The sequence below is a fragment of the Kogia breviceps genome, chromosome 1, assembly GCF_026419965.1.
Source record: "Kogia breviceps isolate mKogBre1 chromosome 1, mKogBre1 haplotype 1, whole genome shotgun sequence".
Taxonomy (NCBI): domain Eukaryota; kingdom Metazoa; phylum Chordata; class Mammalia; order Artiodactyla; family Physeteridae; genus Kogia; species Kogia breviceps.
In genome coordinates, this window is record NC_081310.1 from 167,977,944 (window position 1) to 167,995,145 (window position 17,202).

Sequence of the window (17,202 nt, forward strand, 5' to 3'; positions counted from 1 at the left end):
TTAGGTACTTAGCACTATGTCAACCTGAGCCTAGCATTTGCTTCTGTCACAGCACTTTAGTCACAGTACCTTACAATGATCTGTTTATGCGTCTTCTCCTTTACTGGACCATAAGCTGCCTGAGGGCAAGGACTCTCATTAATCACTACACTGTCAGCCTCTACCCTGGAGTCCACTTGGGGAGCCTGCTCAATCACACTCAGAAAGAAGGACCGGATTGGTGTTTCAGCCTCTTCATTAGTCACCAGACTTGGTATACTCATCTAGCGATTTAGGAAACAACAACTGGGTACTTTTTCACATTACCAACATACAAATTCCACTCATGAGGCTGACAATAGATTTCTGTGATGAAGATGAACATTCCCATGCCCCCGGGACCATCTCCATGCACCAAAACTGAAAACAAGCTTTATCAGTAGGTTAATGGGATGAGGTTATGCATTTGACCCAGACACAAACTGCAGCTTTCTAATAACGTCAAACATATAAGAAAAACACAATTTTCAAAAGGAAAAAGAAACACAATCTTCAATTACAATGGAAAAGCAGAATATGCTATGTCTCCAGCCATAGCCTTACTTTTCAGTTTCTTTTTTTTTTTTTTAATTATTATTTTTGGCCGCACCACATGGCTTGCTGGAGTTCCTGGACCAGGAATTGAACCTGAGCCCTCAGCAGTGAAAGCGCGGTGTCTTAACCACTGGATTGTCAGGGAGTCCCCCAATGCCTTAGTTTAGACTCTCCCTACTTCTTGCCTGAGCTATTGCCACAGCTTCCAAACTCAACTCCCTGCCTCCCTCTCATGCCTTCAATCCATCCTCTTCCCAGATGTCAGTTTTTCTCAAACACCAATCCTCATGTCACTCCCTTGTTTAAAGCTGACTGCCAAGTCCTAACACCTACAGGACAGGGTTCAAATCTCAGTGTCCTGACATCCCTGGCCTGACCTCCGTCATGGTACTTACACCCACCGTCCCCCTCCTGGACTGCTTGCTGCTGGGGAAAGGGCTTGTTTCTAATTCCTCTCTGTGATCCTGGCGCCCTGCAGACGGTCTGACCAGATAGGAAGGATCGAGACACATTCACTGGCTGGGTGCAAACATCCTAATGAAAAACCCTGGTGGCCTCCCCTGACCAACAGTCCGACTGAGCTTTCGTGCCTCACCGAGAGAGCAGTTGCTCTGCATCCGTCCGTCTGTGGAGCAGCGAAGCATAGAGCCTATCACCTGGCCACCTACTACCACCACCCGGATATCCTTTCCGTGGGACTCCTTCACGTACTTCTGGAACAGGTAGGGCACATCGTGGCGGATCACATGGCAGATGTCTGAGAGGTGGTGTTTATCTCTTGCAAGAAAAACAGCCTTTCCTTTAAGAAGAAAGACAAAGAGCAAGAGAAGTAGTTAGAGAAGCCTCTGAGCGCTGTCCTTGCCAACCCACCTCCAGGTCCAGAGTCATCCATTCTTTCCCAACTTGCCTCACTGTGGCCCCTTCAATTTCTCTGACTCGACTCTTGCGTCTTATCAAATGGCCGTCGAACCTCATTTTTTTCTGGGTTTTGCTCAGGTCCCTCTCCTTTCACTACTCTTTTTTCAAAATGAAATCAAAATGTATTCCAGAAACACCCAGAAGAGGCCAAAATAAATTCCTAGGGATCTAGTCAATTTGGTTCCAGAAACAGTCAGCACCTCCTATCACCCCAGGATGCTGATTTGGTAGAGTCCATGTCTCACTCACTTTTTTTTCTAAATCCTCACACCTCACACTAGGCTCGATGCAGAAAGCAAGTGTCAATCAATGCTTACAGAACATAAGTAATTGAACATACTTTAGAGGAATTCCCAGTCAAGATGGAGAGAGACCCACAAAAGATAATGACGCAGCCTGATATAGCATCAGGAGAGGTCTGTGCAAAATACTATGGGAGTTCAACGAGGGAGCCACTGCCAGACGTGCTTCCTCCTTTTAAACATAAGAAACTTATTATTTGGCTATACCCATTTAATTCTGAAAGGAATGATCCGTACACTTCTATTGATCTCTGGGAAAAGCATTCCTTCTTGACTCCAAATTCTGTATTTTCTATTTGAATCACTTATGCTTTTGCAATTATTTGACATCTGCTTTTCCATTTGCATATTAGCTAACAGATATGAGCAGGGGGCCCTGACAGGTTTGCTCTGTAAACCTGACATAAGCATACCATACCCTGATCCTTCTTATTAGCAAACATGGAAAAAAGAGATGGTTTTCCTAAGATATGTGTCACCATCTTAAAAAGAGTGGGACATTTCTGAAGTCTTAATAAAAAGAGTGATGGGGACCAGCCCCTAGTGGCATATAAGACCAAAAAGTAACCTCCAAAACATGTCTCAATCATTGGACATCTGGCACCAGGAGATCTGGCATCTGGCAGCAGATGGCTGGGATTCAATGATAGGCACTGGGGATTCTCTGGACATTAGGTAGGATTTTCAGCAGAGATGGGGGCTAAAATATGGACTTTATTCCTTGGTTCCTGGCACAGAGGTTCTAATATGGGGCTTAGTCTGCAGTTAATAAAGGAGCTACAGTTTTAAAGCAAGGAAGAAAAAAATGGGCTGGGGGAAGGGCACTAAGATTAGTTAATCATCTACTGTGTGCCAAACACTTTATTTTTTTTAAAATTATTTCTTTTACACTTCATACTAGCTCTATGAAGCCATTAGGACAAGGATAGTTATTTTTGTTTTACAGAAGAGGACAATGAAGGTCCACAAGATTAGTAACTTTCTCAAAGGCATAGCCTGCATGAGTCCACTGCCTTCTTTAGATTTATTTCCATATACTAGAGCCTAACAACTGCTGTGACTTTGTTTACTCCCTATCCCTTTTCCCTAAGATGTGTGTGCTACACTAGCAATGACCAATCTGAAAATAAAATTAAGATCACAATTCCATTTACGATAGTATCAAAAGGAATAAAAAAACTTAGGAATACATTTAACCAAAGAAGCTCAAGACTTATACACTGAAAACTACAAAATATTTGAAATAAATTAAAGATTGAAATAAATGGAAAGACATTCCATGTTCAGAAATTGGAAGATTAATATTGTTAAGATGGCAATACTCCTCCAATTGATCTACAAACTCAGTGCAATCCCCACCAAAATTCCAACTTCCTGTTTTGCAGAAATCTGATGATCCTAAAATTCATATGTAAATGCAAGGGACCCCAAATAGCCAATGCAATCTTGAAAAAGAAGGACAAAGTTGGAGGACTTGTCTTTCCCAATTTCAAAACTTTCTACCAAGTTACAGTAACAAGATAGTGTGGCCTGGCATAAGGATAGACATATAGATGAATGGAATAGAATTGAGAGCCCAGAATAAACTCTTATACAGATGGTCAATTTTTTATTTTTGGCAAGAGTTCCAAGAGCATTCAATGGGGAACCAAAAGTCTCTTCAACAAATAATACTGGGAAAACTGGATATCACAGGCAAGAGAATGAAGTTGGACCTTCATCACACCATACACAAAAATTAATTCAAAATGGCTCAAAGACCCAAATGTAAGGGCTAAAACTGTAAAACTCTTAAGAGGAAAGATAGATGTAAATCTGTGTGACCTTGGATTAGGCAAGCACAAAATGACATCAAAAATACAATTAACCAAAGGAAAAAACAGATAAATTGAACTTCATTAAAATCAAAACCTTTTGTGTATCAAAGGATACTATCAAAAAAGTGAAAAGACGACCTACAGAGTGGGAAAAAATCACGCTCAAATTACATACCTGATAAGACAGTAGTAGCCACAATATATAAAGAGCTCTAAAAAAGTCAATAAAAGACCAATAAGCCAACTGAAAAATGGTCAAAGGATTTGAATAGTCATTCCTTCAAAGAAGATATACAAATGGCCAATAATATGAAAAGATGTTCAACATTAGTCATTAGGGAAATACAAATCAAAATCAGAATAAGATACCGCATTACTCCCGGTAGGATGGCTATAATAAAAACAAATTACACATTTAAAAGTTGCTAAGAAAGTAAATCTTAAAAGTTTTCATAATAAGAGAAAAAAATTCTGTAACTATGTATGGTGACAGATGTTAACTAGACTTATTGTGACCAATTCGCAATATAGACAAATATTGAATCACTATGTTGTACACCTGAAGCTAATATAATGTTTGCATGTCAATTATATCTCAAGTTTAAAAAAAACTTTAAAAATAAATATATAAAGTGGGCCCATACATTACTAATGCTTGGAAAACATGCATTTTGGCTTGTGGCTTGTTTTTATGGTGGAGGTATGACCACTTCCATAATTTGTCAAGGCAAATTAATATACCCAGTATAAAAGTTCTGTTTAGTATGTGAAGAAATTGGAACTTCATACATTGCTGGTGGGAATGTAAAATGGCATAACTGTTGTGGAAAACAGTTTGGCAGTTTCCCTAAAGTTAAACACAGAGTTACTATATGACCCTGCAATTCTACTCTTAGGTGTATACCCAAGAGAAATGAAAACACATGTTCACACAAAAACTTGTACATGAATGTTCATAGCAGCATTATTTATAATAGTCACAAAGCAAAGCAACCCAAATGTCCTTCAACAGATGAACAGATAAACAAAATGTGGCATATCCATACAATAGAATATTATTGAGTCATAAAAAGGGATAAAAGGGCTTCCCTGGTGGTGCAGTGGTTGAGAGTCCGCCTGCCGATGCAGGGGACGCGGGTTCGTGCCCCGGTCCGGGAAGATCCCACATGCCGCGGAGCGACTGGGCCCGTGAGCCATGGCTGCTAAGCCTGGCGTCCGGAGCCTGTGTTCCGCAACGGGAGAGGCCACAACAGTGAGAGGCCCGCATACCACACACACACACACACACAAAAAGGGATAAAAAACTGATCCATGCTACAACATGATGATCCTTGCAAACATTATGCTAAGTCAGAGAAACCCACACAAAAGGCCACATATTGTTTGGTTCCATTGATATGAAATGTCCAAAAGAGGCAAAGCCATAGAAACAGAAAACAGATTAGTGGTTGCCAGGGACTAGGGGAGGGGCCATTGGGACTGACCTTTAACAAGTACAGGGTTTCTTTTTGGGGTGATGGAAATGTTATGGAATGAGATAGTGTAATGGTTGTACAGAAGAGTGAAGATACTAAAATCCTCTGAATTATATAATTTAAAATGGTACATTTTTTGTTTTGTGAATTATATCTCAATTTTAAAAACATCTAAAAATACTATATCTTCTATTTAATTTGTTTATTGTCTGTCTTTCCCTTCTACAATGTGAGCTCCTGGAGGGCAGGAATTTTTGTTCTGTTCCTTTCTGTATCCCCCTGGCACTTTGTGGGCACTCAATAAATATTAGTTGAATTTTATTTTATGTATATTTTACCACAATAAAAAACTAGTTGAGACATTGCATTTTTGCACTGTAGTACATGTGAATCGTATTCAGAGCCCCACCTCGCCACCCAAACTCATTTCTCTCACTTCTTAGCAGGACCCCTTTCCTTTCCCAGGTTGCTTTGCTCACACCTGTTTCTGTACGTTGCTCACCCAGTTCAAACTCTACATTCCAACTTAAGCCTCCTTTTCTTCCACCGAAGTCTTCCCTGCCTCAGGGCAGAGTGGGCCCCTTCCTCCGTTTGGCTCAAACAGGCGTTGACCTGACACAGAAGCCATCACCCTGAAGTGCTACTTCTTTACGCTCTACACATTGGAGATCGAGAGCAGTGAGTGTGTCAAGTTCATGGGAACTGCTCATTCCATGTCCATCAGGGTACCTCCTCTCATTCCAGATGCCCTGAGCAGTTAAGGATGCCATCTGGGTATCATCAGGAGGTACTTGCTCACATACCACAAGGGAGGGGGATGGCTTTCTGCTGCACATGTCCTCTTCAACTACTATGTCTTAAGCACTGTAGTAGGTCTTGGAGACAGAGATGGGCAGGACCTGGTCCCCACCCCCTGAGCAGCTCACAGTCAAAAAGGGGAAAAGGCACATAAATCTATAACTGTCATAAGCCGTAGTACTATGCTAGCGGCATGGATGAAGTGCTTCGGAAACACAAAGGGAAGGGCAATTAATTTTGTCTGGAAGAGAGGGAAGGAGACCAGCAATGTGGACAGAGAAGAAACGACATGGAGCTGGCCTTAAAGACCGAGCAGAAGTTCACTAGAGGGCAGAGGAAGACGGCGTTCCCAGCAAAGGGAAGAGCAGAGGTTTAAAGACAGCAGAATACATGGTCTAGTCTGGAATGGATTACAGAGGGTTCACGTGGCTAGAGAAGGCTGCAAAGGAAGATGGAGGCTGTTCGTCCAGGGCCTTCAGTGCCACAGTGAGGAATATAAACTGTATCTAATATGCAACACCAGTTCTTGGGAGGGTTTTTCAGCAAGGGAGTGACAAGAAGAGATCTTCGTTTCAGAGAAATTACTCCCCCCAATGAACAGAGGATGCACTGGCAGTGAAGTTAGGGAAACCAGTCAGAATCAAGTCAGGAGTCTGCTGCCAGAGTCCAGGGAAGGGCTGGGAAGGGTCTGGACAAAGCAAGGACAGTGGGGACAGCGAGGAGGGGAAAGAAGTAAGGACTACACCACAAGCTCCGCAAGGGGGAGCTCCGTCTCCTCTGAGCAGAGAGGAGGCCCAAACAGAAGCCCGGGAAGAGCAGCACTGACCCCGGTGTCCGCGCGTGCTCTTCACCACGACTGGGTAGCCCAGCGGCTCGGCTTCATCGATCATTTTTGAAAAGTCTTCATGCCCACCTGTCAAGAAAAGCAAAAGTCAGTGAAGGGGAGGCTGATGGTCCAGGGCTCTGTGGGAATTCTTTGGAGGCCTCACATCTCTCTGATTAAGGCAATGTGAACCCATTCCATTGGACAGACATGCACTGTGCATGTGCCATACAAAAGGTGGGAACAGAGAGATAAGGAAAGCAGCATTATCACATGCTTCCACATGGCAGAGGCTTCACATGCTCTTGTTCACACAATCGTCATGACAACCCCGCAGGCAGAGCAGGGATTTTTCCCTTACCTTGGCTGTGGTAGGCAGAATTCTAAGAAGGCCCCCAAGATTCCTCCTCCCCGCTGGTGTACATGCTCTGTACAACGCCCCTCCTGAGTGTAGGGGGGACAAGTGACTATGCTGGGATAGCATTCCTGCGATTAGGCTAATAATCAGTTGACTCTGAGTTAATCAAAAGGGAGATGATTGTTGGTGGACCTGGCCTAATCAGGTGAGCCCTGTAAAAGAAGGTGAAGCATCAGAGAAACTCTCCTGCTGCCCTCGGGGGAGAAAACTGCCATGTTGGAGAGAAGTCCATGTGACAGGCCCAATAGGCAGCCTCTAAGAGCTGAGAATGGCCCTCAGTTAACAGCCAGCAAGTAAGTGGGAACCTCAGTCCTACAACTACAAGGAACTGAATGCCAACAGTAAGCCTGGAAGACCCCAGACCTCAGATGTGGTCCCAGTCCAGCTGCCCCTTGATTTCAGCCTGGTGAGACCTAAGCAAAGAGTCCAACTATGCTGTGGCTGGACTTCAGACCTCCAGAAACTGTAGGATGATAAATGGGTATTGTTTAAGCTGCTAAGTTTTCAGTAGATTGTTGTACTGCAATAGAAAACCAATACCCAAAGAAACGAAGCCTGGGATTTTTCTCACCCAAAGGTAAGGCATGACTTGAAAGCCCGAATTGGCTCCACTACACTCCTTTAAGCCTTCATTTAAAAAATATGAATATTAATCTGTATTAAAATCTTTCTAAATTGTTTTATAAGCTTCCTTGATTTCCTATACCTTTGCATCTTTGGGAGACCATTATTCTGCCTACCACAGGTGATACTGTAGTTCATCAATTTTTTGCAAAGCAAAATACTCTGGGATACTAATAAGACCTGTCACAAAAGTGCTAATGATTAAAAAAAAAATAAAGCAGCCTGAAGAGGCAGTGTAGATAATCAGGGGCATTTTTACAATGAGGACATTTTATAAGAAGAGAACTCCCAGCTTCCTGACACCCGCTGATAAATGTAACTCCCCTCTAGCCAACCTTTTGTCCTTCCCTTATAATACAGCGCAAGAGGGGTCCTGCTTATCTGAGGCCATCCCTGAAGCTGTGCCTCGGACCCCTTTCCCTCTCACTTCCTCAGGGATCTTGCAACATTAAGTGTCCCCTCTCTGCTGTATCTTCAACCTCTCAGTTCAGAATTCCAGCAGCATTTTAAACATGCTCAGTAATCTCCCATCTTGAACAAATAAAACCCATTCCTTCACCCTGCATCATCCCTTAACTACAACCTTGTATCCCTACAATCAAGCTACTCAAAGGGTTTCAATTTCCTCACTTCCCTTTCACTTCCTCATCCTTGACAAGTTGGCTCTTCTCCCTATGGCTGAACTGAAGCTGTATTCATTGAACTTCCTGTTGCTAAATCCAACATATATCTCCATGAGTATGTTACGCATCCTCTCAGAATTAAACACCCCTTTTAATTACACCATCCTTCTTGGGATGTTCCTTCCATTGGCTTCTGTCATCTCTCTTCTTTCTGTTCTCACCTCTCCAGGTGCTCTTACTTGGCCTCTTGCATAGGTCCTTCTTCCTTTTCCTATTCCCTAAAGGATTCCCTCTTGAACCCTCTTTTATTAAATGTTGTTATTTTATTGTGGTAAAATATACATTACATAAAATTTACCATTTTAACCATTTTAGGTGTACAGCTCAGGCCTCTCTTCATTCTACATCATCTCCCTGAGTAATCTCATCCATTCTTGTGACTTCACTTAACATAACGGAAGTTTCCAAATCCACTTCCTTAGTCTATACCTCTCTCAGGAGCTCCAGATCCATTTATCTGCTGCCTACTGCATAGTTTTACTTTTATATACTATAGACACCTCAAACAGAATGTGTCCCAAACTATAATAACCTCTTCCGACAATGCCTTGCCCTACCCACCAAGCTGTTTCTCCTCCTCCATTCTTCCAGTCTCAGTGAGTGTTTACTTTCACATCTGGTTGCCCAAACCAGAAACCAGAGTCACTCTTGATTCCTCTCCATGCTCCTCATAGCCACTCAATCATCATGTCCTAATATTTCTGTCTCCTTCCTAAGTCCTGAATCTGTTCACTTATCTTCATTCTTACTATGACCACCTTAGTTTAGACTATCATTGCTCAATTGCATTGTTTATAAAGCCTACCAGTACATATCCTGTCTCTACTTTGCCCCTGGTCCAATTCCTTCTCCAGTGAAGCCAAAGTGACATTCTGAACTCTGATCAGGTCATTTCCTTGCTTAAAGCCCTCCAATAACTTCCTGTTAGTCTCAGGATTACCCCTGATCTCTTTCATGTACTGTATATGGTGACTTCTTATCTTTCTAGCCTTATATCTCAACTCTATCTCCTTGACGTTCCACAAACTATTCAAAATACCACCAATCGGTCATGCTCTCTCGTGCCTCTAGGTCTTTCTATATTCTTCTTTCTTCTTAGACTGCTCCCCTCCCCTCCTTGCTTTAGCTGGATAACTTCGGCTAGTTTAGATGTTCTCTCTTTTGGGAAGCCTTCTTTCCTCATCACCTACTAAACTAAATTAGGAGCTCTCCTGTGTATTCCCATACCACCTTGCACTAACTCTTATCCTGGCACTGCATTGAAATTGCCTCTGATGAACTGGGAATGCCCTGAGGGTAGGACTCGCTTACTTATTGCTAGAGCCTAGAGCCTATTGTGGTAGTTGGCACATAGTGCATGCCAGCTACATATTTAATGAATGAATTCCAGAGAGAAAGAAGCAAAGACATTTCAGACAGAGGGAATGACTATGATAAAGACTCAGGATGTGAATCATCTAAGATGAACAGATTCACCTTGAAAACCAACAAGAGATACCAGAGGCCTTCTGGGGAGAGAGAACATAGGGATGCAGGCTATTTGGAAAGACAAGTCTCAATCCTATTTTAAGGACACTCACCATAGGAGAAGGTGTCCGGCATGGGAACCCCATGTCCAGCCAGCTCCTGGAATGTCCAGAATTTGTTGATGCAGTTCAGAATGCTCTGTGGGCGGTTGACTAAGCGGCAGCCCAACTTCTCCAGGTGTCGCAGGACGGTGATGTCACTGTCTGACTGCACTGAGGGTGTGGACACCCGGACAAGCACCACGTCTGGGAAAGTGGTGAGCGCCTTCTGGTTCAGCTGCAGGCCTGCAATCAAAGGAAGAAATGAGCTCTGGGCTGGCCATCATCTAGTCCCACCAGAAGCACTGGTTCCAACAGACTCCTCAAGACTGAACCTAGCAGGAAGATAGCCTTGAAACTGGCACTTGGATATCCTGTTGTAATGAGAAGCTACCATCCACCCTATACTCCAAACAAATGGGCAGAGCATGACATTGAGGAAACACAAAAGAATGAACAGGGCGGGGCAGGGGGCTGGGGGAAGAGCAGCATATCAAGAATTATCCAAGTTAGAAGAATCCATAGGAGATAATGCAGTCCAGCACCCTCCTTCCATGTAGGACTAGTATTACTCAAAATGTAGTGGCCTAGGAGGCTGGAGACTTAATGACAAGGAATGCAGTAAAGGTCACTTATGGTATCTTTACTACTCTTATATGACTTCGTCTTTAAAAGTCATCTGGAATATTACGAATATAATGAATGTAAAAATGTCAATGTTAGGTAAAAAAAACAGGATACAAAATTATCAGTACAAGTTAGAAAATGCTAGAAGGAAATATACCAACATTTTAACAGTGGGTAATGGGATTATAGATAATTTTCTGTTTACTCTTATCAGTATTTTCCAAAATATCTCCAACTGTGTATTACCTTGATAACAAAAAACTTTTAAAAAGTCAATATACTAAAAATCAATTCCATATTAAGAAAAACTAGAATGCATCACAAAACATATAGCCAAAGGACTTAAACCTGTATGACACTGGATGAACTGGTAGAATTAGCTTGTAGTGAAGACTCAGAGGAACAGGAGTGCAGTCTTCAATTATCTGTGCGGCTCCATGCAGAATTATTTGGCGTGTCCTCTATGACCTCAGGAGGTACAGCTGAGGAGCTATCCAAAAGAGCATTATTTTGTCTGACTGTTCACTTCTGTATGCCCAGCCCCTAGAACAGTATCTGCTGCATGATAGGCACTCAATGTTTGTTTAATTATACAGAAGCTACATGGAGATAGATTTGGGCTCGACAAAAGGGATACTTTTCCTCTGCCTTAGGATGGAATGGGCTGAGGCTCATTGGTCATCTGAAGATGGCACAGAAGGAATGCAAAAGTTAGATAAGCTCACAGTAACCTGCTTAATCTCTTTCAACCCTGATATCCTATGGTTTGCATTACTCTAAGTAGTTATATAGGCATCTCTGATGCACCCAGCATCTGGGGATGGAATGATGGAGACAGGAAATAGACTGGATAGGGCAATGAGAAGTGAGTTCAGGGAACTACTTGGTCTGCCTTAGTGAACCTTAAAGGAGTCTCTAAAATGCTCTACAGAAAACATTTTAAACACAGTTTGAGAACCATCTTTTAGGCTTTAACCTAAAGCACCTTTGCTTTCATAAGTGATAAAAGTGTACAACCATATAACTCCAAGAAAACAAAAGGTACTAAGGAAGTTACTATTCCTCTATTGTGGGATGAATAATATCAATATAAAAACTCTAAGCAAAACAAAACAAAAGCAAGCAAACAGAAAAACCAAAACCGCAAAACTACTACATGGATCTAACTTGCACAGTTTCCTCTCATTCTAGATGTTTCACCAATTTTAAAAAAGAGCGTAAGCACAATCATTGAGTTAAATTGTTTTTAGTACATCTGCTGATAGTGTGAACCCAAGGAAATGGAATATAATTCTCAGGGATGATTTACAAACAGCATTCAGGTTATCTTTACTTTGCCATCAGAAAACAGTATCATTTATACATGCTTTTTCCTCTGCCACTTAGAGCCCCTGGGGAAAATAATATGAAAGGGGGAAAAGAGCAAACCCTGAATAATATCCTCAAAACGGGTAGGAGAAGAAAGAAAAGTATTCAAGTTGGTGAAAATGGCAAGTAAAATACAGAACACTCAGGGGAAAAGCAACAGCCCAGAACAACATTACATAATGAGATAATATATGCAAAAATGCTTTGAGAACTACAAAACGTTATAGATATGCAAGGCACTGGCATTATTATTGCACAGACACTCTACTGAGCAAGGTAGGACACTTTATGGAGATTTGTACCACCTGATGAGAAAAAATGGCTTTGCAACAGAAAAGTGACCTAGAGAGATGAGAAGCAGCAGAAACGTCTGGGTTTTAAATCTCAACATGAGACCACAGACAAACAGTTAAACTTCTAAATGGGAAGAAAAGAATTCAGTCATTCCTGGAAATACCAACCACAAGTGGAGAGAGACAGCTCAGCCTCGATAAGCAGATTCACGTACACCTAGGAAGTCTTACCAGGATTTCATCTCTCTTCTCCAAAGGTAAATCTTTGGGCCTGGCTCATTCCAACTGAAGCCTTTAATAAATGAAGAATGGAATGGGTTAACGTGGAGCTGAAAAGGCTCTCCCAAGCAGTTAGACAGGTCTGGTCTCTTACTGTGCTGGCCGTCCAGCTCTGTGCAGAGAGGGACGTGATGTGTTTAGGGAAAACATATGCACAACCAGTTACTTCTTTGCCCATTGACCCAGCTCCAGCATCCTTGCTAAGGGGAAACGTCACTTGTCCCATGTTCATGCCCCTTTTCTTCGCTGTTTGCACCTTGTCTAAATCACCATTTCTAGAAGTAGGAGACAAGAGTCTGCTGCTTACCGTGGCATCCTTTAGCAGGAACAGCAATTCCACAGAGCCACGGCCAAGTACAGCTTGGGTTTAAGGCTGGCACTTGGCAAACCTGTCAGTGATTTCTGAAGCCTTTAACCACTTAGTAATCTCTCTCCCTCTCCCCATTAATATCTCCTCTTGGGAAAGGATGGAGCTTAATGTGTCACCTTTCCTGGGTTCCTTAATGTTCCCACTGCAATTTCTGGGCCTTAAACCAAGGGAATGAAGGGCTGATGCAGGACCTCAAGGAGGGGAGGGCTCTGCTTGGCTGCCAGCATTGGAAAGAAAGCCCTGAACAATGAGGGGCTCGTGCCCTCAATAACAAGGGATTTCATGCGATTAAGTGCCCTAGTGCCCTCAGGCATCACCTTGACCTGGGAAGCAAGGTGGTGGGAAAGGAGCTGAATTACTTCTGGGATATTTGGGGATCTCCCAGATTGCTAGACTGGGATTGAGATTTACTATTTAGCCTCAAACCACTTTTTTTAAAAACTAAAATGATCACTATGTCCCCAAACAGGTCAATAAGATAGTGAAAAAGATCAGTCCCCAAACTAGTTAGTATAATGACCAATAGCCAACCTAGTCTAAATCAACTTTTTGAAACCACAATATTTTCTCCATATTACTTCTAAAAAGAATAATATACTTTTATGGGTAATTATGTTTTTGACTCTATTATTTATATTTGGAAATATTTTAATGTATTAAAAACAAGATAGAAAAATGAGTAACTTTTCCAAAGAACTGAGCCTGTTTTTTTTCTAACCTATATACTGGATTAAATTAATTCTACAAAACTAGACTTTTGCATTTATATGTACAACAGCAAAGAAATGCGCTTAATAATACAGAGAAATAGCTTTAGAAATAAACAAAACATTATTGGAAAGTAGAGCTCTAAGAATTAAAAGCCATTCTCAATCATTCATACCAATACAGGGAAGAAGCATGGAAAATAAAAGGTGCAGTCATCCAGATCTGAATTTGCCTAACATTTTTACTGATCATCTATTGTGTTTGAGGAAATTTGCCAAGAACATTCATATGTATTATTGCATTTAAATTAAAGACATCTTGTTAAAAAAAAAAAAAAAAACATAGAGAACAGACTTGTGGTTGCCAAGGGGGAGGGAGGGAGGGAGAGGAATGGACTGGGAGTTTGGGGTTAGCAGATGCAAACTATTACATTTAGAGTAAATAAACAACAAGGTCCTACTATGTAGCATAGGGAACTGTATTCAGTATCCTGGGATAAACCATAATGGAAAAGAATATAAAAAAAAGAATGTACATATATGTATAACTCTGAGTCACTTTGCTGTACAGCAGAAATTAGCACAACATTGTAAATCAACTATGCTTCCATTAAAAAAAGAAGACATCTTGTATATGCATCTCTGCACTAGCTGTGACTGTCAAAATCTTTGCATTTACACAGAACTGATGCACAGTGGGTCACCACCCTCCAGACCAGTGGGCACACAACACTCATTCATGTACACACATATGCATCCCTGGCTTCACATCTAAAAAGCAAGCTTCAAAACTGTACTGGCTTCCTGTATGCCAGGAAAAAACAAAACAAAACAAAACCCTTCATGTACAAAGCAAGTGGCAGAAATAAGAAAATAGCAGGACACTGTAGCAGGAGAGCAAGCAAGGACCTCACTTACGGCAGCTTTTAGGACCATTACATTTGAGCAGGATCATGTAACCATGGCTGGTAGTGAAGCTCTGAGAGTTGTTAAAAAGGAATCAACACTATAAATAAAATAAGTGGATAATAATCCATTAAGTGCTGCACATTTATTGTGTTGTGTTAGGAGGGAGATGTGGCATCCCAAACATGATCAGGCTCATCTCAATCACTCTCCAGTTTTTCTCTGGTCTCTTTCTACCCTACCCCCCAGCATTTTCTCATGAGGAAGTTACTTTTATTCTTACCAGTAGATGCTATGCCACTCCTCCTTCCCTTTCAAAGGTTTTTGTTACAATGTCCAAAGAAATCTCACCTCTACCTCATTAAGACCTACAGTCATTATATGGCCACCTTCTCTTTCCACCAACTGCTAATCTGAGGTCATTTAATTCAATTCAACCTTCACTGAACTGTTGAGATGAATCAGACATACTCTGAAGCAGGAATACAAAGATGAGCCAGGTGATCTCTGCATACCAGGAGCTTATCATCTCCTTACAGAGAAATATATCAACATAATTTTAATTCATTCAGTCACTCAACACACATTTATTGTTTCATGCATTCATTCAGTGAAGATTTATTGAGCACCTACTTTGGGCCAAGCCCAGTGTTAGTTTGGGTTTCCCCAGAAGGACTCCTGGAGATAAGGACTGAAGGGCAAGAGGTCTATTATCACGGTGGTAATTTCAGGAAACACTGGAGGGGGAAGTAGAGAAGGCAATGCTGCAAATAAAAGGTGTGTAATGAAGTGAGTGATCACCTTGGCACCCAGGGCTTAATCTTGCCAGGCGACAATAAGAAATGGTTTAGTGCACACTCCTTGGTTACCCCACCCAAGGGGTGAGGAAGCTAGCAATTTATAATATTTATATACCAACCCTGTCTTTGGTTGAGAGCTGATCCAGAGGTGTGGTATTAATTCCCTGGTCCTTCCGGCTTGCCATGCATGTGTGGGCAAAGTGAGCTCCTGTGACCAGAGAAAGCCCTCAGGCAGAGATTCAGCTGCTGATGGTTAGACCGGTGGCGGCGGCAGTGTAGGGCAAGAGGGGAGGATGGACACAATGCCATCAAATGGTAAGAGCAAAAGGGACATGGGAGGGCCTCTGACAGGCACCGTCTACAAGGCTGGGCATAGGGGTTGAGGTGTGAGTGTAACAAACAATATCCCTGGAATTTAAGAAGAAACAGACAACTGTAACTAATGTCATTGATGCTCTATGCAGAACACCTGGGGTATTAAGAAGAGTTATCAGTCTGGTTTGGGCAGGGGGTGGGGAGGTTCTAACACAACGTGAGAACTGCTCTAGCAGGCATATATATCAGGGTACAGTGACAGAGAAGGAGGAGGGAACAGTTAGGTGATTATTTCTGAGAATCAAGGAAAGTTTCAGAAAGGAGATGTTGACTCGCAGAGCTTCTGGGCTCAGAAGAAATGTGTAAAACTAATAAATGCATAATGTCTACCCTTCAGAAACAAGTCAATGGTAAAGGCATGGCAACTCATAAGCACTGAGTTCTGCGACAGCCAGGGCAAACGTATTTGCAAAGGCCTTTCAAGAAGTTGAGGACACATGAGATGAAAGGCAATTATGGCAAAGTAGATAAAGTCCTGGCCTCCAAGTCAGAGACTTGATTTAATTCTGTGCCGTCATTTAACAGCTTGGCAAGACACAAAAAAATGTCCCTGGGTCTCAGTTTCCTCTTCTGTAAAATGGAAGAACTTGAAAACCATCCTCTCTCCCACACCTCACCAACACAATGTTTCCTCGCAGCCACAAAGACAAATCTCATCAAGCCGTTTTCTCCTTTCCTATCAGGCTCTCAAGATTCCCGTCCCCAAGGCCATGTCACTTCCCTGGACTCTGAACCCCACCTGGCTCTGGCGCTGGATCTTCACTTCATTGTGCTGCACGGGCTTAGTTGCCCCAAGGCATGTGGGATCTTAGTTCCCTGACCAAGGATTGAACCTACATCCCCTGCATTGGAAGGCAGATTCTTAACTACTGGACCACCAGGGAAGTCCCTGACATTGCCTTTTCTACTCCCACCTTCCACTCCTGCCCATCTCCCCGGTGCCCTCGGGGACTCAATCAATGCGACTCAATGGGCAGCAAATCTATCCTTGGACGTTTCAGCAACTGTTTACTTCCCCTTCTTTTTCTGAGTCTAACTGAACCCTGGCTCTCCCCAGCGACACTGCTTCCCCACCAGCCCTCCCAAGCTGTGGTGGGTTTTCTCTCCCTCTCACCTGGGGTTACTGGGCCTAGAGGTAGGAGAGACGTGCTCCTAGCTTCTCATTGCACTTGACCAGCATCCTTCTCTCCTCCTAAAACACCCAACTTGACTCTCATCTGACAACACCGCACATCTCCCCACTTGTACAGGTCATCTAAAGACCCCAGTCACTCCCCTGTCCTTGAAGCTTTAGCTCCAGACTCACTGACTCTCCTGTGCTGTCATAGATATTGGTGATTTCAATATCCCCATGAAGAATTCTTCCAATTCCCAGGCCTCTCTGTTTCTTGACCTCCTTTCCTCCAAGGATCTTGTCCACCACCCCATCCCCGCCACCAGTACCAGTTACATTCTAGACTTTATGCAGTGATCATAACTCC

At 42.5% G+C, this 17,202-nt stretch overlaps 1 protein-coding gene across 3 annotated transcripts in view; it reads right to left on the reverse strand.

The window, feature by feature from the left end:
- Positions 1-17,202, reverse strand: part of RIMKLA (ribosomal modification protein rimK like family member A) — a 40,072-nt gene that overhangs the window by 14,813 nt on the left and 8,057 nt on the right. For 2 of the 3 annotated variants that reach the window (XR_010835882.1, XM_059075057.2), the window contains exons 2-4: positions 10,012-10,242; positions 6,710-6,796; positions 1,169-1,372 (exon numbers count right to left, since the gene is read on the reverse strand). Coding sequence is in view for 2 of the 3 variants with exons in the window: in XM_059075057.2 (XP_058931040.1) it covers positions 1,169-1,372; positions 6,710-6,796; positions 10,012-10,242 (522 nt within the window). In the remaining variant the exon portion in view is untranslated. The remainder of the gene's footprint in view (positions 1-1,168; positions 1,373-6,709; positions 6,797-10,011; positions 10,243-17,202) is intronic. The other variant, XM_067009970.1, reaches the window with a different exon arrangement.